Raw genomic sequence first — 24118 nt, 5'->3', positions numbered from 1 at the left:
CCCAGCTGCCTTCTCATCCTTCCAGGGAAACTCCCAGCCATTAGCCTGCCAGCCCTATCTGTAGCTGAAAGAGGCTTCTCAGCTGAGACAGCAACGTTCCCAGCAGCCTACAGGTCTCCTCCACAGTCTTACCTCTGCCCATCAGCCAGCTAGGGACACAGCTGCCCCAAGGAATGCAAATGAGCACTGGAAAGGAAGCTGGGTGCCTTAAAGAGCTCATCTGCAGCAGATGGCTGCAGATGGCAGCAAGGGGAGATGCAGCAGATTAGCTTTGGTTTATCTACATGTTTTGATGGAAGTGAAGGAGCTGAAGAATGCCTCTAAACACAGCTGGGATGAGTGCAAGGAGGACACAGGTACTGTGCTGTACCTGGTGTCCTTCTCCACTGAGTAAATCCACCCTAGCAGTGCCTCTGAACTGACTGGCCTAGATTTGCAGCTGGCAGAAAGCAGCGCTGCCAGTTTCAGCTGAGTCATGTGAATCCATCCCCACCCCAGGAATCCGGACATTCCAGCCCTGCACAGACACCTGAACTGGCAGGGCTGCTTCCTGCAGCGCTTCAGTGGCAGGCAAAGCGTTAACCCTGCAAGCATTCAGCGTCAGTGCTGTGCCTGACCTCCAGAGAAATCCAAATCCTGGTACACATCTCCCTGTCAAATTCCTTATTTCCCCTCTGACCTCCCTTTAGCCAGCGCAGAGCAAAGGGCTCCAGAAGCACAAGGGCTGCCTGGCTGCAAGGGCGGCGTTCTGGATGCCTCCATCCATCACTGGACAGTGACAAGAACTGTGTCCAGCTCTGGGCCCCTTAATTGAGACACTTGAATATGTCCAGAGAAGGGCAACAAAGCTGGGGAGAGGTCTGGAGCACAAGCCCTGTGAGGAGACACTGAGGGAGCTGGGGTTGCTTAGCCTGGAGAAGAGGAAGCTCAGGGGAGACCTTCTTCTCTCTACAACTACCTGAAGGGAGGTTGTAGCCAGGTGGGGGTTGGTCTCTTCTCCCAGGCAACCAGCACCAGAATAAGAGAACACAGTCTCAAGCTGCACCGGGGGAAGTTTAGGCTGGAGGTGAGGAGAAAGTTCTTCCCAGAAAGAGAGATTGGCCATTGGAATGTGCTGCCCAGGGAGGTGGTGGAGTCACCATCCCTGGAGGTGTTCAAAAAAGGATTGGCTGTGGCACTTGGAGCCATGGTTTAGTAGTCATGAGGTGTTGGGTGACAGGTTGGACTTGATGATCTCTGTGGTCTTTTCCAACCATATTGATTCTATGAAGAGCAGATCTAGCTTCATTGTTCTCTCAGGTTATGGCTGGAAATATTCATCCTAGAAAGCTGCTGTTACAGTTCAGGAAGCATCCTTTTTGTTTGCACCACGTATTCTGCACAGATGTTGCCATGGTAAAAGCTCTCTCTCTCTTTTTTTCTTTTTGGCAGGATGTTCCGTGTTTTGCAATTCAAAAGAACAAACTAAACACAAAGCCACTTGAGACAGGTGAAAGTCTTCCTTGATTTTCTAACTCTGATTACCCTGGGCTCCACAATCTGAGATTTCTTCCATTCCAGAAATGATTGGAATCCAGTGCTTAATGAAGGTCAGACGTGGAACTGCTTAGCCAGGCTCTTGTTTTCCTTCAGATTGCTAAATCCTCCTTAGCACCTCAGTTCCTTTATAGAATCACAACAACTAAGGCTGGAAAAGACCTGCAGGATCACCAAGTCCAACCATAACCCAACCACCATGACCACTAAACCATGTCCTGGAACACCACATCTACAGCTTCCACCACCTCCACCACCACCACATCCACCACCTCCCTGGGCAGCCTGTTCCAACCCCTCACCACTCTCTCACTAGAGAAGTTTTTCCTCATGTCCAACCTAACCCTCCCATGGCACAACTCAAACCCATTTCCTCACATCCTATTGCTGGTTACTTGGGAGAAGAGACCAACACCAGCCTCACTCCAACCTCCTTTCAATGGGATCAAGGAGATCTCCTCTCAGCCTTCTCTTCTCCAAGCTAAACAACCCCAGCTCCCTCAGCTGCTCCTCGTACGATGCCCTCCAAATCCCTCTCCAGCCTCCTTGATCTTCTCTGGGCACCTTCCAGCACCTCAATGTCTTTCCCATACTGTGGTGCCCAGAACTGAACCCAGTACTCAAGCTGTGGCCTCACCAGTGCCCAGTGCAGGGGCACCATCACTGCCCTACTCCCGCTGGACATGCTGGTTTTGATCCAGGCCAGGATGCCCTTGGCCTTCTTGGCTACCTGAGCACACTTAAGCCACCCACCAGTAACCCCAGATCCCTTTCCACCAGGCTGCTTTCCAGCCACTGTCCCAAGTCTGTATCATTGCTTGGGGTTGCTGTGACCAAAGTGCAGGACCCAGCACCTGGTCTTGTTAAACTTCATTTCCTTGACCTCAGACCACAGATTTAACCTGTCCAGATGTCTCTGCATAGCCTTTACCCTTCAACAGGAATCCCATTTCTCCATGGTTCTGCATGCAGTGGACACTTCACCAAGGCCATTGCATCAGCCTTAGCCCTCACACTAGTCAGCAGCCAGCATACTTGAGGTGTACACAGAGCAGCCACACATTTCATTCCCAATTAATTCTTAGCAAGATGCTCTAAATGAAGTGAAGCAGAAATGTGGTTTTCCTTTGTCACAGTATCATTCTTGTCTGTAGCTCTCCAAAACACAAACCTTGCCAGCTTTTTCTGGAGCAGAGAAACCTGCAAGCCTTTGCCCTGTCCCAGTAACTGGTTTCACACAAGACAAAGAGAACCACAGCCACACCGTGGTTTGCAGTAGTAAAATGTAGTTAAGTTGCTGCTTTACAAAGAGCTAAATTTCAAGCTGGGTTTTACCAAAAAAAAAAAAAACCCAAATGTTGCTTTCAAATCTGAACCTGTGCTTGAACACCATGGGCCAAAGCTCTGGCAAGTCTAAACTGGCACAGTGAGAGAGTAACCAGCAGCTGCCTCACTTGGCTCTGCAGTCACAAGGAAATAGCTGCTCATTGTAAGAGGCAATAATTGCAAAGCTCAGCTTGTCTGTAAGTGTCTGATGGGTTCTCCTCTTCCTTAAGGTGCACAAAGACATCTTACTGCAGAAAGCAGAGATGTAATGCTAGCAACTCCTCTGTGACAAGAGTGCCTGAGCTCTGATCCTCCAGTGACCTGCTCGTGGTCCTACAGTCCCTGTGTCTTTCAATCAAGAGGACCAGGCGTCTCACTTGCTCTAATGGGTGTGTAGAAACAGGAACCATTGCCCTTCTCAGCTGCATGCCTGTGGGACCTCATCATGACAACTAAGGACAGCATTTCCCCCCAAATTTCTTCAGCTCCAAAGTTCAGGGCAAGCAAATAGTGCTTGAGCTGTTGCTGAAACTACCCTGAACTGTCAGCCACAGCAGTGACACTCTGCTGGAGCAGCAGTGGCTGAGTGTGGGCTTTGGAGGGATAACAGTGGATAGACCTTGGAGCCTGCCAGATTCACCAGCACTATGTGCTGCCTCACGTCCTCAGTGCCCCTCACTTCTTTCTTGTCAGCTGCCTAAAACCTGCTTAGCAAACCTGAGCCTGCATGTGGCTGGGTTGTGTGTAATCGTGGAAAGCTGATTTGCATGCCTCTGCCCTTGTAGCACATTGTGCTTTTATCAAAGCTCAGGAGGCACAGAAGCTGCAGAGCACAAAGTGATGGTCAGGTTGGTTTTGTAGTGCTCCCCTCTTGCAGCACCTCCATCTGTGCAAACCATGGCAATGTCTGCAACTGCTAAGCTGGCTGGATTGCAGGACTCTCTCCTAACAACTGCACTGCTGCAGTGCATGAGTAGCTTCATTGAAGTAAGAACAGGACTCAGAACACAGAATTAACCAGGTTGGAAAAGACCATTGAGATCATCGAATCCAACCTATCAACCAGCACCATCTGATCAACTAAACCATGGCACCAAGCACCCCATCCAGTCTCTTCCTAGACACCTCCAGTGATGGTGACTCCACCACCTCCCTGGGCAGCCCATTCCAATGGCCAATCTCTCTTTCTGGGAAGAACTTCTTCCTAGCATCCAGCCTAAACCTTTTCTGGTGCAGCTTGAGACTGTGTCCTCTTGTTCTGGTGCTGTTTGCCTGGGAGAAGAGACCAACCTCCACCTGGCTACAACCTCCCTTCAGGTAGTTGTAGAGAGCAAGAAGGTCTCCCCTGAGCCTCCTCTTCTCCAGGCTAAGCAACTTCAGCTCCCTCAGCTGCTCCTCACAGGGCTGTGCTCCAAACCCCTCACCAGCTTTGTTGCCCTTCTCTGGACGCCTTCCAGCAACACAAACCCATAAAGGAAACTGTGAAAAATGAAACAGTGCAAGGGGAAAAAGCAGTATCTAAAATGGATACACTCTGCTTTTATACACAGGAAATAAATACAGCACAGCCTACAGTTTTGCTGTGCTGGGCCCTAACAGTGTAGAAAGTGATGTAAAAAGGAAGAGTGACTGCAATGCCGTTTGGATTACAGAAGATGCAAAGCTCTGTGCACACACTGATGTATTTCTGCACTTTATATATGTGGGAGATAAATTATGTGTGCAGCAACGAGTACAAACAAAGCAGCAAGAGCCAGGGCTCTTCTGGAGGGATTTCAGGGACAGCAGGCCAGGACTTACTTGGATTCTATTTCAAAACTTTCTGGAAAGAGGAAAGTCTCTGCACATCAGGAGAGCTGCTCTGAAGGGAAAGCAGAGGCACCTCTTTGCATCAGTAAGTGCCAGCCATTAACACCTTGCTCCACTCTCTCAGGAAAAAAAACTGCAGAGGCATTTGAAAGCTCCAGACCTTCCCTAGCAGCATAGGGCAGTACCTGTTGAAGTTGATGGGGTACAGGATAAGGTCCTCAGGTGCTCTGCCATCCCACTGGATGATATAAGCCTGCTCCAGCATGACGACGGGCTGGTACTGCTGATAGGGTGCTGCTCTGTTCACGCCTCGTAGCCTCAGGGGATGGGACTGGTATGCTGCTCTGGCAATGGATAAGGTCAGGTTCTCAGGGTGTCTGGCCTGGATGTAAAGCTGAGGGTGAAAGGAAAATGACAAAGGCATCCATTAACCCGGCCAGGCTCAGCAATAACATGTGCATTTGATCATCCTTGCCTGTAAATCATTTGTGCCAATAAGGAGCTCAGAACATTTGGAAAGCCAGGGAAACACTGCCAGTTGAGGTAAAGAGGTAAAACAGAAATAGCATCTGCAGCCATTCAGGGGGACACCATGGAGTCAGATAAGAATTGCACAGTGCCATAAAAACGTCCACTGTTCACAACCTTAAGGAGGAATAATAATCAAGGAAATATTGCAGAGTAATTCTTCTGTATGAATTCAAACCACTGCACTTTTGAAACCAGTATATTCCACTGGGAAAACAGAAGGTTCTGAAGTTCTTTTCAGTGGGCTTTGGGTTAGGTCCAGCTATCTAATGGAATCCACATCTCTGCTCTCAAGTAGCAGCCTAGGCTGAAATTCCAGGGGCTAAAAGTTGATGGCCTAACTACATGACCTTACAGACTAAACACTTTGTTCCACAGGCTGCATGAGAGCTCCTCTGTGCACAGACTGCTGACCACTTACAAAACTACACTCTTGTTTTCCTGTCCTGCTATCACTCAACTGAAGGCCAATTGTGAGGATGAATGCATGCTGTTCACCTGCCTTCCCCCCACATGAAGCTCCAGGGCTGTAGCAAACAGCTTGTCACACTCCCTGAAGAGCTTCAAATGCACCCAGGACAGGTGAGGACAGCTCTAATCCTGCTTCCTTCACTGTTCTACAGTGTGAGATAGTGCTCTCTGCATTAAGAACTTAAACCATAAAAATCCTTGTTGGCTCAGAGATGCCTAAGCTTCTACACCAGCATCCATCCAGACAAATGATTCTTAGACTCCATTTCTGCCTTTGCAGTAGATCAGGATGCTGACAGCATTCTCCTAATGGGTTTGAGTACTGCAGGCAAGGACACAAGTGTGGCCAAGACTAGCAGAGAGGGCAAGACTCCATCTCTCCTCCTAATGCAGGGCTGTGGGAGGCTGGCCCCTCACATCTCCACATCTGCTTCATTTCCACTTGTCTATGCAGACTGAAAGCTCTACAAGACCAGGCTGTCTCTCACTGGTTTGTAGATGGGCTTATTCTAACCAGCTCCCCTCACAGTTTCTGTTTCATTCTCAGAAGCACCCTGAGCTCGTGCCTGCTCCTGGTGTTGAGATTGAACTCCTCAAGACCTCCAAGGCAGGCCATCTCTGCTTATCCCTCACCTCACCTCTGAATTCCACAGCCTCATGATGAGTGCTCAAGTTAAGGTGAGCCTCATATCAAAGAAGCAATGCAAAAGTGGCTGCAAATTCTCCTGGATAGTCAGTCCATTCCTCCTTTCACACCATCACACTTTCATCATGAGAACCAATCCTGAATGGTATCTGCAGAGCCTTAAAGATTAGAGTGGATCCCAGAACTGCAATAAACAGGTTTTTCTTTTCCTGATAGCCAAAACTATTGATGAAGTAATTCACTCCAAACAATCTCTGAGCCGCAGCCCATTTGGTCATCCTCCATGGATCAAAGAGGGTTAAATTATTTTTACAGTCTGATAAAAGGCCTCTTTCATCTGTGGAACCAAGGAGGGAAACCCATTTTCCCTTCACATTCAAGCCATGACTGGAAGGTCAGTGATGTGCAATGCAGTGAACCACTTTTCAATCTCATTTGTCCCCACCTGGACGGAGAAGTGCTGAGATCAGAGCAGGTGATCAGTAAGGTCCCTTTGGAGCTGAAATCTCATCACTGTACTAATTATTCTCAATCAAAACAGCACCTTCTGACACAGAATGGTTGGAATGAACTCTGATACTGCAAAACAACTACTCACTTGTGTCTTTCTGCATAAAAGGCAAATGTTTCTGCCCTAGCACTCTATACTTTGACGTTGCTTCCTTCTAATATGTCTTCAGCAAGCAGAGAGCTGTTGTGCTCTTGCTGCAAAGTGACATCCATCAATGACAGAATAAGCCAAGACCTGCAAGCCACCATGGATGTGACTGGCAGACCCACAGGCAGGCCACAGCACACCTGGTGGATTTTGCAAAGTGTTTAACACTACAGGAGGTCACAGTAATCCTGCCCTGGTCAAGCAATCTAGATTCTGCAAGAGGAGACTCTTTTGCCCAGGTCACTTAGTGATCTAAATGCTCTGATTGGGAGCGGAGGACTAGCTGAGATGCTTCCTGCAGCAGCTGGGATCAGATCTGGAACAACAGTCCTGGTGGCTTGTTCCTTCTTGAGCGCACCAAGCTGCACAGGAAGCAGCCTCACACATTTTCCCATCCATCCCTTTCTCTGGGCCTCACCCCTCAGTTGAGGGAACAAGGGACTAGAGGGAAATCCACCTTCTGCCCATGGAATCCTGACCTCCCGGCTGTGATGCTGACTCAGGTTAGTCCTAGTTATTTGAGTTTTGCTATCCCGTCAGGACTGCAGTCAAGACCTCAGACAGCAAAACCTCAGAGAAGCCACCCTTCAAAAGACTGCTTTTAATTTCCATTGACATCAATGAATGAAGCAAAAAGAACTCTTTGAGCTCCACTGGCCCCAGGTAGGTTAAGCATCACTGTGCCAGCACACTGCTCTCAGGATGCCACAACACAGCACAGCCTCTCTCTTGCTCAGCCTTTACTCTATAGCACTGTTGCTATAGAGTAGCATAGACTGAACCTGAAAAACCTTCATCACATTTCTTCCTCATGTCTCTCTTTGCAGGAGAGAGAAGAAGAGTAGCAAGAGAATTTGTTCTAGAATGAACAAACCATCTTCCTTAGCAACACCCCCATAATTTTTAGTTAGCTCTATCAAAATGTTTGGGAAGAAAGTGGGACACAAAGATACTTGAAAATATGAGAAGTGGTGACAGCTTAATGTAGTAGGAGAAGAAGAGCTAGTTAAAACATTCTAAACCACGATCTTTCTGCTTGCCTGGATGGTTAATGGACATAGTTGTCATTTTAGCTGCTTGACACTTCATGCTGAAGAGATGTGTCAGATTTCCCTGTGCTTACATGGCAATTTTCCCAAGTAGATTGTGAAAGTGAGAAGATAAGGCCTTTTACAATTCATGAGGGATCTGCTACCCAACTGCATAGCCAGTATGGAGATAAGCCACATGCAAAGTACTGGAATAGAAAACCCTGGGTTCTGAGAAAAGGTTTGATTTCTGCTTCCTTTAACGTTGCCTTCGTCCTGCTGTGCTGTCAGCTGTCAAGGTCAGGCAAAAATACCTTGAAAATGAGAAGCTCAGAACATACCTCCTGCCCTTCTGGTTGGCTGTTCAAGGAAGGTTAGTTTCCCTGGGCAAAACATTCTGGCTATGAAATTCCAAGTGAAAACTTGAAAATTCCTTTGGAGTGAAAAGAAAAACCCAAATCTTTCTTTCTCTAAGATGAATTAGAACGTCCTAGGACATCATTAACATGAGCAAAACTGCTTTGGTGTTCCATTGGTGTACACCAGAGATTAAAACTGGACCTCTTTGTCCAAAGTGCTGACAAGTCTCTTGCAGGCTTTTCCTTCTTCCCAGTCCACGAGGTGCTGACCATCCTCAAGCAGATACCCGGGGGGCTGTGCAGCTTTGCCTGTGGTTAGAAAAGCATCACTCACTAGCCCTTGCTTGCTTTGCCTTTAGAAGCATCAGTACCAAAACCAGCTCCATAGGTAGTGGGCACAGAGCAGCTGCAGGTGATGCAGGGTCAGCACAATTGCAAGCATTCACTGCCAAACCAGAGTTAACAGGAGTGGGATAATTCCTGTCTCGGCCACCTGCAGGAAGGCTCTGACTAAGTGAACTGGTGAAAACCCAGCAGCATTCCCTAAGGCATTCATCTGTTGCTAATTCAGAGCTGACACTACTGTAGCTGTGTGGCAGACCCTTCTGACTCTCTAACACCTTGTAAGCTTGCAAAAGGAAACAGCACATGCTGCCAAAAACTCTGCTTGTTTTAATAAAGACTAATACCAAAACCAGAGAAGCTTCACAGCCTCACCCTAGGAGCTGCTGTGAAGCCTTCAAGGAAGCAGTAACTACACAGACTTTGAGTGCCAGTGGGAGCCAAGGCACTGCTCTGATCATTTATGTGAAAATCAGAAATGCTTTCCATTTTAACAAGTAATGCAGCTGTTGAGGAGCCTCCAGTTCAGTGCCACTGCAAATCTCACCCACCTACATGGAGAGCACTATGGGATGAGCTTCTCTCGACATTTTTCTTCTGTTACTGACCTTTGTAACAGCTGAGAGCCAGGCTGGCAGGACACCAAGGACCTTAGTGCCCTGCTGACAGAGACTGTCTGACTCGGAGAGATTGCCAGAAGATGCAAAGCTGCCAGCTCCTGTGATTTCCTTGTGAGTCTTCCTGTATTTAGGGTTCTTCCCCAAAGCCTCACTGTATTTACATCACAACGTAGGAGTTTCAGCTGTCATCAAAAATCAAAGGGGCTGGTCTTGTTTGGACAACAACAGCAACCCTGCAGCCTCCAGACTCAAAAGGGGGAGGACCAACCTGATAGTTCTTGTTTGTGTGAATGTCGTTATGTCAAACTGGTCCCACAATCCTTCCCTGGTAGCGAAAGGCAGCACTGGAGCCAAAGCATGAGGCATTTCTTAGTGCTCCCTGCTGAAGGAAGGGCTTGGACACCACATGATGTTTCTTGGAGACTGTGAGGAGGAAGGAACATAAACCAACCATAGGAAGGTGGGAACAGCTAAGCAGCCAGATTAAAACAACCTCAGGGAAGTCTGTCCCCAGAATTTTTTGGACCTAGAAACACTGCCAGAGAAATTGGTTTTCCCCAGGCATTTCCTTCCCTGAGCAACTTACATCCAGGAGAAGAGGAGCATGAAAAGGGAATGAAAGGAACCAAGCTGAAAGGAATTCACTGAATCTAGGCACTTTTACAGAAAGGGTTTTCCTGCAATGTTAGCTGAAGGGCTTGCTTCTCACTGTTGCATGCCAAGTGGCCCATCCCTAGGCTGACTCTCTAGGGCTCAGCTCAGCAGTGATGCAGGAGTCACTGTTTCCTCGCACTGAAAGGACATTTTCACCTGCTCGCGCCGGGGAGGAATAAAAGCTCTGGTCTACCAGAGCTGCATGAAAAGGCAAACAGATTTTGTAAGAGTTCTCAGATCAAAGCAAACCATCTTTTTCCATAATCAGATTCGCCTCCTGAGGCTTTTGATCTGAAGTATGACACACTGGATGTAGCACACAAACAAACCTCCGGTCAGTCAAGGTGCTGAGAGTCAGAGTTCAGCTGCAATACTCCGAACAACTGCACCCTCCAAACGAAATCAAATCCTGCCGCATGGCACCAGCTCTTTTGCCTTGCATGTATGTACATCACCCTACCCAAAGTTCACAAAATGAAGCATTTCATATGAGCTTTCCTCATCCTGCTGGATGCTGATTAGTTGAAAAATGCTGGTAAGGAACGGATCCCAGAGAAGCAAATGTTTATGCTTGCCTAAACCTAGCCAAGGAAATTTTCTATGGTGGAAAAAGTGCCTCACCACATAGAGTGCCATAACCAGGAGGCAATGAACAGAAATAGAAATGGCCACTTGTTTACAGTTCTGAATTTAACTGTTAGGCTGCCAGAGGAGAGAGGATCATTTCTCTGGAGGCACAAAGCAAGTGCCAGGGACGAAACCCCAATTCAATGGGAGTGTTACATAGGAGCCCAGTCCTCTTTCTGCCTAGTCAATAGCAAACAGACCTTGTAAAGCCAGTCTCTAGACAATTAAACAGCAGCTCCTGCTCTCTGCTGTGCAGCTACAGCAAATGCCTAGGATTTTATTGGTTGTATCTTCAGGAGACACTAATGACATGGTTTGGACCGTGCACAGATTACATACATCTGGAAGTCTCAAAGCTGGGTTTGTGTCTCACCACCCTGAGCACAACAGAATGTATCAGAGACACAACATCTTCCACTACTGAAGCTTGAGTCACCAGGCTTATCCACTAGAGCTCCAGGACGGAGTGGACAAGTGCCTGGAAGTGAGAACTAGCAAACACTAAACTTTCCCTCAACTCAGCTGCAGCTTCTCACAGGCAAGTGGCAAAGCTCCTTACAGCCACAGGCTGCAGGCAGCTGTACAACAGGAGCTTTATCAGCTCCTTGGGATTGGGGCTGTTCAGTCTGCAGAAGAGAAAGCTCCAAGAAGACCTTATTGTGACCTTCCAGTATCTTAAGATGTGCAAACAAGAAAGCTCGGGAGGGACTTTTTAGGGTGTCAGGTAGTGATAGGACTGGGGAATGGAACAAAACTAGAAATGGGTAGATTCAGATTGGGTGTTAGGAAGAAGTCCTTCCCCATGAGGGTGGTGAGACACTGGAACAGGTTGCCCAGGGAGGTGGTGGAAGCCTCATGCCTGAAGGTTTTTAAGGCCAGGCTGGATGTGTCTCTGAGTGACCTGATCTAGTGTGAGGTGTCCCTGCCTATGGCAGGGGGGTTGGAACTAGGCAATCCTTGAGGTCCCTCTTCCAACCCTAACAATTCTATGATTCTATGAGATGGCACTGAGAGGAGATGTCAGCTCGTATCCACAGTGCTGAGCAGGCTTCCCTCCACCGCCTATCCAAGGGCACCCAAGCGGCAGCCGCCCGCCGTTACCTGCGCGAAGCTGCCGGTGCAGAGCCGCCCGTTCCAGCGCGGCACCGCCAGGCACCCGGGGTGCCGCAGCAAGGAGTTGTCTGCTCTGCCACTGAAGGTGTCTGCATAGCCTGTCACCGACCCGTCCAGGTCGTGGAAGATGGACGTCTTGTCACCGTCCTCATCGTTGCTTCCGAACCACTGGCCTGGCCTGCCAAAAAACACTTCCAACCCAACCTGGTGGAGAAAAGAGGGAGAAACATTGCTGGTTAGCTCGGAGGTCTGCGGTGATTCGATGGCCAGAACAGTGACACGGCCAGAACCATAGAGTCTGAGGAAGACTTCTAGCTTGCCTCCTCTATTTAGAGAGATCACAGAATCAACCAGGTTGGAAGAGACCTCCAAGATCATTGAGTCCAACCAATCACCCAACCCTATCTAATCAACCAGGCCATGGCACTAAGTGCCTCATCCAGGCTCTTTTTAAACATTTCCAGTGATGGTGACTCCACCACCTCCCTGGGCAGCACATTCCAATGGCCAATCTCTCTTTCTGGGAAGAACTTCTTCCTAACATCCAGCCTAAACTTTCCCTGGTGCAGCTTGAGACTGTGTCCTCTCGTTCTGGTGCTGGTTGCCTGGGAGAAGAGACCAACCCCCACCTGGCTGCAGCCTCCCTTCAGGTACATGTAGAGAGCAATAAGGTCTCCCCTGAGCCTCCTCTCCTCCAGGCTAAACAACCCCAGCTCAGAATCACAGAATCAACCATGTTGGAAAGCACCTCAGAGGTCATCAAGTCCAACCTAGCTCCCTCAGCCACCCCTCACAGATTTCCAGCTGTGCTGGGCTTCCCCCTCCTTTCTTTATCCCAGGAGATAGTTTCACAGAACCTTAGCCCTTGGGTTCTTTGCAGTACCCACACAACCACGGATTCCTTGAAACCATGCAGCAATAGATTATCTGGTGGCAAAAGGAAAAGGATGACTCAAAGGGTAGGGAAGTGCTGGAAGATTCTGGAATGTGCTGAGCACTATCCCAGCTGTGATCAAGGGCTAGGTTTTTGGTGGCTTCTCTCATGCATTTTCAATGGCTCTCGTAAGTGGCTCTGAGTGCCATCTTCTCCTAAAACCTTATGAAACGCCTAGCAGCGACAGCAGTTCTCAGAACTGGCTGCTGAGCACATTCCCACACACCCCCCTGAAGAACTTTGCAAGGAGAGAGAACTAACAGGAAGCAGCATTATCCTCATTATGCACTGCTCTGCTTTCAAGACTTTTCAGTAGCTAAAGGAATGCGTCCTGATATGAAAATCCTGCACAACAAGATGTTCAGGGAGAAAAAAAAAATCCCAACCAAGCATGGAATATTTCAATGTCTGCAGAAAGAGGGGAAAAAAATTGAATAAATTATTACAGTGAGTGACAACTAAATTCTGAAGTAATCAAGAAAAGAATTACTCCAGGTCAAGCACTCTGAGCGAGTCCTGCAGCCGTGTGTACAGAAGCAGAAGGCATAAAGAGTGAGTGGGTCTCTTGGACCCCCCCAGGACTGTAACTGGTTCCAAATATCCCAAATAATTTTAATTGGGCTGTGCACATGGCTAAGAATTAGGGTCAGCAGGATTAGGCTGCAAGTTTGCTAAGGGCTTTAAAGGCTTTATTTTAACACTAATAAACAGAACAGCTTAGGGAAATAGGAGGGTCCCTGTGATTCTGGGCTAGATGGGAAAGCCCCACAGGCTAAAAAAAATCCAGGACTGCTTGCAGAATATAAGTCTTTAGTCCTTTAAACTTACAGTACAGCTTAGAAGCATATTTCCTCCCCCTTCTTGTCCAGCTCTCAGGTACAGCCTGGAGAAGAGGAGGGTCAGACCTTATTGCTGTCTGCAACTCCCTGAAGGGAGGTTGTAGCCAGGTGGGGGTTGGTCTCTTCTCCCAGGCAAACAGCACCAGAACGAGAGGACACAGTCTCAAGCTGCACCAGGGGAGGTTTAGGCTGGATGGTAGGAAGAAATTCTTCACAGAAAGAGAGATTGGCCATTGGAATGTGCTGCTCAGGGAGGTGGTGGAGTCACCATCCCTGGAGGTGTTTAGGAAGAGACAGGATGGGGTGCTTGGTGCCATGGTTGAGTTGATTAGATGGTGTTGGATGATAGGTTGGACTCAATGATCTCAAAGGTCTCTTCCAACCTGGTTTATTCTATTCTATTCTATTCCATTCCATTCCATTCCATAAACACCTGAAGCAGCCTCATTTAAAGGAGACTCAAAGACAACCCACCACAGCATTGTGCATTTCTGAGTGGTTTCAAACCTTCTCTTACTGCACTGCAGGACATTTCTGCCCAAAGGGCTACTATTTAGCAAAGTAGGAAGATCTCCAGAGTTGGGTGGGGCTTTTTTTCTTTCATTTTAACTTAAAAAAAAGAGGAGGTATTAAAAAGAAAAAGCAAACACTGAGCTGCAGCTCAGAGCTCTGTTCTCAACACTTTGTGACAGCGCACTTCTGGAGTTGAAAATGAAAACAGCACTTCATTGGGGAGGGGAACAAAGTCAGCTCTACTTCAAAACAAACCAAGGCACCGCCAGTACGGCTCACATCTGATTAACACTCCCAGTGCTTCCACCCAGCAGCAGAGAGTTTGGGCTAACACTAACCTGATGTCCAACACTCTCCTCTAAAAAGACTGAAAGTCAGAAATGAGATGGAACTGTTAAAGAGCAGTGTCACTTCTTTCACCAGGCTCAGAGGGACCTTACTTCTGTACACTGTGGCACAGAGGTGCACTGAGTCTGCGGTTGCAGCCATGGCACCTGGGTTTGTTCTAAGTGAGCACACAGGAGCAAAGGCTCAGCTCATCAGGTATGGCCACATGGAGCTAGGAACGAGCTAGAAGAGGCTGCAGAGACAGGTCACGTCTTCTTGATGTACAAGTGTCCTGTTTGATAATGGTTCATTTCTGAGCTGGGACCACTTCCTTTTGGCTCTCCAAGTCCTGATGCACAAGTGTCCTGTTTGATAATGGTTCATTTCTGAGCTGGGACCACTTCCTTTTGGCTCTCCAAGTCCTGATGCACAAGTGTCCTGTTTGAGAATGGCTCATTTCTGAGCTGGGGCCACCTCCTTTTGGCTCTCCAAGTCCTGATGCACAAGTGTCCTGTTTGATAATGGTTCTTTTCTGAGCTGGGGCCACCTCCTTTGGGCTCTCCAAGTCCTGATGCACAAGTGTCCTGTTTGATAATGGTTCATTTCTGAGCTGGGGCCACCTCCTTTGGGCTCTCCAAGTCCTGATGCACAAGTGTCCTGTTTGAGAATGGCTCATTTCTGAGCTGGGACCACTTCCTTTTGGCTCTCCAAGTCCTGATGCACAAGAGTCCTGTTTGAGAATGGCTCATTTCTGAGCTGGGGCCACCTCCTTTGGGCTCTCCAAGTCCTGATGCTCAAGTGTCCTGTTTGAGAATGGCTCATTTCTGAGCTGGGGCCACCTCCTTTTGGCTCTCCAAGTCCTACTGATCAACAGCAACCAGATCCACAGGGGACCACAGCCATCAGTCATGCCCTTAGGATGGGTTAAGACCAACAACTGCTTCCACCACTTTGAAAGAACTTTTAGAAAGCACTCTTTTTAAAACAAACAAACCACCAAGCAAGCCCAGCAACAATATTTGTATTGAGGCACAGGTGTGGGGTTTATGTTTGTCAACAGAAAGGCAGCCAGAACACCTTTTGTGAAGCACAATGCCTAGGTCTTCTGTTCTCCTTGAGAGCTATTTCTATGCTGGAATTAATTAAGACCTGCCTGGCTTCATTGTTTTGTGGTCTAACCAATCTGCTGATTGGTCTGATTAATGATGCAATTATTCCTTCAGCATGGCTAACAGTTTTGTCATCACCACACAACTTGCAGTAATGTTTCATTTCTTCTTTGAAAGAAAAACCAACTGCAAAACAATTGTCCTTTAGGGAATTAGCACTTAGTTACCTTTCCAAAAGTAACAAAATTAAGCCTGGAGATGGAAAATTAATTAAAACAGTCCACAGGGGCTCTCTTAACAAGTCCAAGACAAAGTGTCCCATGCAGCAATTACAGAATCACCAAGATTGGAAGAGACCTCAAAGATCACCAAGTCCAACCTGTCACCACAGACCTCATGACTAAACCATGGCTCCAAGTGCCACATCCAATCCCCTCTTGACTCCACCACCTCCCTGGGCAGCACATCCCAATGGCTAACAACTCTCTCTATGAAGAACTTTCTCCTCACCTTGAGCCTAAACTTCCCCTGGTGCAGCTTGAGACTGTGTCCTCTTGTTCTGGTGCTGGTTGCCTGGGAGAAGAAACCAACCCCCTCCTGGCTACCACCTCTCTCCAGGTAGTTGTAGAGAGCAATAAGGTCTCCCCTGAGCCTCCTCTTCTCCAGGCTAAGCAACCCCAGCTCCCTCAGCCTCTCCTCATAGGGCTTGTGCTCAAACAATAAACTAACCATGGTCCTTCAAGTCTGAAAGTAGATTCAATACATCTGGGTTCAACCCAGAGAGAACAGGACCCAAATGCAAAGTGCTGAGATGCAGGTGTTTACAAACACAAGTTGGCTCTAAGTTGGTAAAATACCAACTTCAGAAATGAGTCCTTCTTGGAAAGGGACATAAATAATTCTTGGGATAATGTCTTCAGCTCATTTGCAACAGGCTGCCACAGGACTAGTCAAATTTGCTTTGCACAAGTATTTCTTAAGTCCTGTCATCATCTTTCCCTTGAAAAATTCAGATCTGAAAGGTGTTGCAGCACTAAACTGCTTCTCACAAAAGGCACTGGGATATGTAAAAGGCTCAAAGGCCTCAGATGGTCCAACTGTACCCAGAGCTGCACTTGCAGCCCTTCAGATGTACTCATCCTCTTCACTGGCATGCACAGACATCATCTTCTTGAAATCATCTGTTAAAAATCATCTGCCTGAAGCTCTTGGGCAGAGTTCTGCAGCCATCACTGCAGGCAGATTTCTTCCATTCCACCAATCAAACTTTTTCACCATGCATTTTTGTCTAAGCTCCCCTCCCCCAGTTCCAGGCCGATTTTCCCACCCATGTTCTCCATGACCTCCATTTTCCCATGGGAGGACATAAAGGAGGCATGGGAAATTCTTATTCCCCAGTTCCCTAAAGCATCTAAGGTAACTGAGATCCCTTTATTGAAATGCACAGGAACTGTGTTCTCTTTAGAGAGCAGCGGAGTGACTGCAATCAGCAGCATTCTCTCATTAAATACCCTCCTGTTGTTGGTCTCAAGTGTTCCAGAGAGGGGACAGACAAACTAACTGCTTGGCAGAGGGCGTGACACTGGTCAGTCCCAGAGCAATGGAAATTTTCCCCAAGATAAAGCCAAACCTCAGGCCAAGGTCACTGTAGTTCATGGTCATCCTAACAATCATGGACCTTGTTTAAAAAAAAGGCTAAGGAAAGGTTATGACCCCTGGGAGTGAGCCAGGTGGAATCTATCAATTCCCAAGCCAAGTGTGCAGGGCCACGATCCCTGCAGGAACCCAGGACAAGGACTGGAATTGCTCAGCATCCTATTGCTCCTGCCAAGGCAGAGATACAGAGCCCCATGCTGCTGTCACTGCTCAAGGGAAATCCCTGTTGTGCTCAGCAGGAATTTCACTGCTGACCCCAGAAACTGGGTCATGGCTTTGCTTCTAGCTTCAGTTGCTGTTTCTGTACATGAATTGTATTGCAGCTTTGCCTCCCGACATCACTTTTGTGCCACTCTCATCATCTCAGGCCAGGTCCTTACCAGGTCCTCAGCCTGTGTCAGCTGCACCAGTGGTGTTCTGGCACTTTTGGTTATAAGGTGAAACCTTCCTCCAATGTGGATTTTTGTATGTCTCTCTGCCCAGGCATAAGATGCCCTCACATTTTACTGGCTAATAAATAACCTTTTGTTTTTTTAATGGAAAAAAAAAATATGTTAAACAAGGTGTTGCAAACTAAATTGATGGCATCCATCAATGCCACAGGCACCACTGATTGGGAGTTCCTGCTCCAGGACAGATCTCTCATGTCCCTTCTGAAACTTCCCAAGCCATGCACGTTCAACAGCACACATTTCTGCTTTTCTTACTTACACTTTTCTCCATCAGGATCTGTGACACGTTATTCTGGGGGCTTATCTGCCAGGGGTTTTTCATGAGGAACCCAATGGCACTGGAGTATCTGTCAGCAGTTGGGGTGAACTTCCTGAAAGTGCATTTCGCCATCCTGACAGGCCCATCGTAAATCTGAAACCCACGGATAGGGAACGTCCTGCAAGATGTGAAACCAGACACAGCCCTGTAGTAAAACCTTGGCCAAAGTCCTGAGTCTTCTCCTGAAGGCACAGAAAAATATTAGCAAGGAGTTAAACCACCTTTCCTTTCCCAAAAGTGGGATCTGGACAGGCACCACGCAGTTAATGAAAGAGAAAACTGTGCTGAGCTTCCTTTGCAAGGTAAGGCTCAAGAGTCAAACAACAACAAAAAAGACTCATAAGCTTGCCTAAGGCTTGTGAATTCATCACCATGAGGCAAGAAAGACCCAAAGGGCTGTGTGGAAACATTGCCATCAGGTTCCCTGTTCTGGGGTAGATGGTTTCTCAAGAGGACATCAGCATGGTTTCAACAACTCTATCAGTCAGACTCCCTGGAGGTAAGGTTCCTTGGACTCAAGCACCAGGTGGGACAGCACAGTTTCTTCTTTCTCTACAAGTCATTTAACATGAGATCCCTAGGACCTAGTCCACAACATGTTATAGAGAAATGCCATTTCTGGGCTGTCAGTGCGTGGACGTGTTGTCAAGACATCAGCGTTGAAGGAGGCATCACTGGAGTCACAGGTAAGGACCTGCCCTTTCCATGGTCTGTTTTGGGAAAGTGCCAAGTTTTGCTTGCCCCCAGTTGTGTTTGATTAAAGGGTGGCAAGCATCAGCTTCACAGCTGGCAACGCTGCTGGCTAGCAGTGGCATGGAAGGGCAGGGCTATGCCTACCGAGTCCAGAGAGAGTTGTTCAGACATGAAAGCCATGAAGTGGATGCATGGGCACACAGGTTCTCTCCACTATGGGGGTCACCAAGGCCTAGATTCCCTCTCCCCATCCTTGATGGTTTTTCTTGGTGGTTAGCTCCAGAGATCCAGCAGCATTTTGACAACTGGAACCAGCAGGAGGCACAAGCAGTGCTTCCTGAGCAAATAATGATTGTTCTGTTCCCAGAGCTGTCACCCCAGTAGCTGGGTCTGGTACAACTGCTACCTCCCCTTTTGCACTGTGAGGCAACGAGAGGACACATCTCAGACCTTTGGCAGTCTCCTTTCCAAGAGTACATTGCTTAACAATGTCACAGATGATTAAAGCTCCTTTGAACTGCGAAGGAGCCTTTTTGCAATTGTAATTAAAACAACAACACTGATAATAATAGCTGAGGAGAGCGCTGATTATTCCTGCTGTCCCACACACATCCCGCTCCTGTGGCTTATGGCTGAGGCAGCTACAGCCAGGGCTGCCTGCACAGCATGTCTGCTGAGTGATGCTTATCACTTGATTTTATATTCCACTTAGAGGCTTCAACAATTGGAGAGCATCAGCAAAACGACACCTCAGGGGAGAATTCAGGCTTGGGGAGGCACCCCTTGCTCTGGGGATGTGGGTGGGCACTGTGGTTGCCAGCCAGGAGGCCGTGCTGCTACCAAACCAGAAAACAGCACACAGCCACTGAAAGAGAAATAAGATGCAATAATGAAACATTCTCTCTCCTTTGTCAAGCCAGCTGAGTTTGCCCAGCTCTGCCAGCAGGAGGGATGGTGGCATGGTGTGTGGGAGCTGTGCCATCAGCCCAACACTGTGCTACTGAAGCACTGCACAAAAGCCATTTGGTATCTTCCACATTCTCTAATCCATTCTCCAGTGACCAATAAATTAAGCAGAAAATTAAATCAAACACATTCAGTCAAGAATGCTCTCAAGCTGTTGGCCTGAGCAGTGAGTTTATTCGGGTGCTTATTATTTCTGGCCTGCACAGTACTTCAAACACTCAGTATAAATTACTCTTTGGTAGTCACATTAATTCCCCAGGATTTTCTTCTAGCTTACTCTAACGCCAAGAAGAAATGGGAGAAGAATAACTCACTTGTTTCTGGGCAGTGTTCTGTATTCTCCATTTGCCCCTTTCCCCCAGTAGCTGTTTTGGCCTCCCTGGGAGCCAAAGTTGCTGCTTTCTCCAACAAAAATGGAGCGTGTAACCTCCAGCCTGCAGCCTTCATCTGTCGGGAAAGTCCCATCACTACGAGCAAAGAAACACCAGCTAACTGTGCAGCACAGCACAAACAAGTAACTGGCACTTGCAATCACACCACAATAGAATTTCTTCCTCAATTTGGGAGAAAAACAAACCTGCATGCAGCAGCTTTAAAACCTCTACAGAAAGGAGTAAGTTAGTGTTAAGGCAGCTTAGTGCTCAGGCATCAGTGATACAGGCACCTTGGCCTGGCTAATCCCACCTCTACATCACCTGTAAATGTCAGTATGTAATTTTTCCACACCAAGCTGCTTTAGAAGTTTTTAGCAGCATCCCTGAAGCAAGAGCCAAGTATCACTGATTCTCGTGGCTTCTCTTTGCAGGTCTTTTGAAAGAGGGGCTGAGACGAGGGCAGTAGGAGCACGGTGGAGACCAGCAGAGGAGGCAGGAGGTGTGCTGTGCCACCACATGGGACCATCCCAGCAGCCCTGCCCAGGAAGCACATGAGCTATGGGCAGCACAGCCCCAAGGGCAGCACAGCCCCATTGGCCTAGAGCAGAGGAAAAGTCTCTCAGACAGCAGAGCCAGGCGTTTAGTCTACCAGTGCACCTGGTACACCTACTGTCCAAAAGGAAATACTCTGCTGCTATGAGGCATTCCCCAGACATGCTGAGGCCAGGGCAACGAAAGGCTAAATTGCCTCTTGTATTAATGGCTGTGCAGGGAAGACTTGATGTGATCTGGGAGGAAGTGTGAGGTTTTCTCAAGGCTTACAGCAACTCTCAGGGGAGTACCTCAGCATCCATTCTCGAGCCTGTTACCCTGGGGGGAGTGGGAAGAAGGTCCATTTTCAGGAATTACCTTGCCAGAGTGAGTCCAATTCCATTGTCTGCAAACCTGGGACAGAAGAAATACAGAGGTGTGAAGGACGAGGAATGCCTGCAGACCTCTTCCTGGCTGCAGTGAGGGGAGCAATGGACACGGAGCCAGAGCAGCCTACCCCGAGTTGCGGAAGATAATGTCACCACCTCTGGCCCAGGCCCCGTGGTCGTTGTTTTTGAAAGCAATAAGCCCCTCAATCACGGCAGGTACTCGTGGCTTCTCAGGGTCAGCATCCTGATGAGGGCGAAACCTGAAGCAAGGAGCTCCGTTAGTGCGACGCAGGAGACAGAGGAGCTGACCTCAGACAAGGCAGATCACGCCTGGCAGACCTCGTTTGGCTTCCAAGTGTCAGCACGTTGCGCCTAAAGAGGTGATACGCCCTGGATCGGTCAGGCTATCAGCTTGATTTCCTCTCTGTGCTTTGGTACAGAGCAGAAAACCAGAAGCATTCATAAGGGTGAGATTCTGGCCCCAGTGAAATCGACAGGAGATCCCTCGCTAGACCTCAGTGGGCCCACAGCTACTCCTGAATTTGATTCCGTGTGATTTAGAGGCACAGGAAACATTTTTCCCAAGTCACTTGGGTCCTTTCTGTAGCTGTCCTTACAAGGTCCACTGAGAATCCCTGTGTTGATGCTAGAAAATCCATTAAGCCCTTTCCAGAATCTCATTCAGCAAAGATAACACAGTAACTGGAGCTGCTTGCCTTGCATGCCCAGACCAGACCCCAGTGAGCTTCTGTCTCTGCTGAAAGAGAAGCTGGCATGTGGAAAAAAGGATCCACCCTGGGAACTGGGTGCTTCTCAATTACTTGCAGGACACACTGGTTATTAAGGGCAGTTTGTGCTATGTTTGGAAAAAAAATCACCCTTGCTTTTGCTGAGATGAACCTCACCTCCTACTTCTTGCAGCTGATGTTCTAAGGGAGATAACCCTGGCAGGGAGGTCTCACAAACAGACACAGTCACCCTCTCCTCCCATAGGGGAGCTCTGTATGTGCCATCAGTAGGGTATGATGGGAGAGTTGAAAAAACCAAGGCTGACCAGCAGCAGTGGATGACTTCTCCTGCAGCCTCCTCACACACTGGTAGGGCTGCAGCAAGCAAGGAGATGGCCTTAATTTGCCTGCTGCCACTCTGTCAAAGTCAGCACAGAGATTATAAAGCAGCTCAGAAAACGCTTTGAGGCTACTTCATTTTCCTCCTTAATCCTAGGCCAGACTGAGCAGGCTCTTACCTCATCTTTCAGATGTAAATTCTTCCAAGTAATTAATAAGAATTGCAGTTTACAAACCCACTAATGGGATCTGGATCCCCTTTCACATGCTTCACTGCTTAGTCCTCATAACCCCGAGTGCCCATCTATCATTTTTTGGTCAGCAATAAGACAAACAGTTCAGCGCATAGCCATGAGGCACTTGCATCAGAGATGATAGCTTGGTTTATTCAGATGCTCCAGCCATAATGAAGCACTAATGATCTGCTAAACACAACGCAGAAGCCAAGAAGCAATGTAACTATCCAACACAGGGAGCCATACAGCATGTGCTTACCTGGCATTATCGACAGTCAGATACTCTCTGGGATCTTCAGCGCTGGCTCTGGTCGTCTTTACTCCTTTTCCAATAAACAAACCAGCCTGGAAATGCACACAGCTCCAATTATGTCAACAGATCACTCAGCAGAGCCCAGGGATCCCAGCCTTTTATCAATGAGCGTGGGCAGCCAGCGCCTGCAGGCGCAGTGGGCGCCTGCAGCCTCGGCTTCCTCTTCCATTTCAGTGTCACTTGGCACTGCTCAGCATGACATTAGCACAGGATGTAGCACGCTGAAGTCAGGACAGAGCCTGCTCTGCCATATGTTATGCATCAGCATCTTGGGCTGTCTTCTGACCCAGAGCAAGGGACTGAACTCCCACTCCCTCTTTCCCTTGCAGGAAGCAGTAAGAGGCTGTGCCAAGCTCTTGAGAATTTCTTGGAAAAAGAGCATTGGTAAGCAGCAAGGCTCTGAATGAAGGGTACCGAGTCCCCAGCAGGCAGCAGAGAACACAGCTGCTGTAGCCAGCTTCTAGGCTTTGGGCTCGAGCAGCAGCTGTCACAGACCACGATGTAAAACACACAAGGAACAGAGAACAGCACTCATTTCAATCTAGAATCCTGAGAAGCAGGTCAAAAATGCTTTATACAGTTTACAGGCTAGATTTTCCTGTCACCACTATATCTGGGGCTAAGGGCTTTTCTTGGAATTACCCTTGAATTTTTGGTCTCATTTTTCCAAGGTGATGAGCAGGCCCTGGCACAAAAGATTTTTGTTCATCCCCTTCTAGTCTTGCACCTCTGTGGCCAACAGCAGTGCTCAGTGTTCTGATGGCCATCCCTTAAATCTCACTCAGCAGGAAGTGTGCCTATGGTCTGGACACATCCCCTCTAACACAGGCACCCAACTGAAGTGCCTGGAGTGGGGCACCCATTCTGCTCAGCTCCCTCTTTAATCATTAGCAGGATCATCATTTCCCAGAGCTGACTGTGGTTAGATACAGGGATCAAAATGTAAGGTGCTCATAACCTCTGGATTCCAGAGCCCCACGGGCAGCCAGCCCTATGCCCTGCTACTGTATTGAGAGAAAAACCATCCACGTGCCTTGAAATTGGAGTGGACTCTGTTGTTGTAAAACACTCCCAGAGGGGTGTGTTCAGCCTGTCCCTCTGGGTACCGCCCCTCAGACTGTCCAGTGGGAACCCGGTGGAAGATGTACCAGATCCCAACATCCTAAAAGACAAAGGCAGGTCCAAGAAATGGGACACCACAAACAACTGACACAGGTTACCCTGGGGACTTTCCCCACTGTGCTGGCCAGATTTCTAACCTGAGCCTGCCCAGCCTGTGAGTCCCAGGGGACACTGCCCAGCCCATACTCTTACACCTCCCAGGTTATCCTTTGCCATGCACAGCGAGTCCCCAGGGCACAGGTGTGGGGTTTAGAAAAGAAGTAAGCCCTCCTTACACAGGCACGCTTAACACAAACAACACTTGGGTGAGCACCAAAGATAAGATAGAAGAGAGTATATGTTTATATGCACAACTGTCATTTTTTAATTGGTCATTTAACTATTAGCTACTAATAAACCCCAGCATTCGCTACGAGACATCACACACCATTGCCAGCCCCAGCTGGGAGGGAAACCAGCATGAAAACCGTAGGCAAAACTTGTTCTTACCATAGGTGGCAGAGTACAAATCTAAATTTCACAGTGGCTTACTGAGAACTCACTGCCCTCACCTAATGACAT

At 48.2% G+C, this 24118-nt stretch overlaps 2 protein-coding genes across 2 annotated transcripts in view; both read right to left on the bottom strand.

Moving 5' to 3' along the window:
* CEMIP (cell migration inducing hyaluronidase 1) overlaps positions 1 to 24118 on the bottom strand; it is a 117167-nt gene that overhangs the window by 82001 nt on the left and 11048 nt on the right. The gene's annotated exons all lie outside the window — the stretch shown is intronic.
* LOC104303344 (cell surface hyaluronidase-like) overlaps positions 1 to 24118 on the bottom strand; it is a 52383-nt gene that overhangs the window by 19073 nt on the left and 9192 nt on the right. Inside the window, exons 7-14 of the mRNA XM_054169201.1 lie at positions 23469 to 23597; positions 22382 to 22467; positions 20948 to 21079; positions 20809 to 20844; positions 19840 to 19992; positions 17807 to 17984; positions 11706 to 11921; positions 4857 to 5065 (exon numbers count right to left, since the gene is read on the bottom strand). Coding sequence (XP_054025176.1) covers positions 4857 to 5065; positions 11706 to 11921; positions 17807 to 17984; positions 19840 to 19992; positions 20809 to 20844; positions 20948 to 21079; positions 22382 to 22467; positions 23469 to 23597 — 1139 coding nt within the window. The remainder of the gene's footprint in view (positions 1 to 4856; positions 5066 to 11705; positions 11922 to 17806; positions 17985 to 19839; positions 19993 to 20808; positions 20845 to 20947; positions 21080 to 22381; positions 22468 to 23468; positions 23598 to 24118) is intronic.

This window comes from Dryobates pubescens, chromosome 17, assembly GCF_014839835.1.
Source record: "Dryobates pubescens isolate bDryPub1 chromosome 17, bDryPub1.pri, whole genome shotgun sequence".
Lineage (NCBI taxonomy): Eukaryota > Metazoa > Chordata > Aves > Piciformes > Picidae > Dryobates > Dryobates pubescens.
This window is presented reverse-complemented; position numbering and strand designations above follow the sequence as displayed.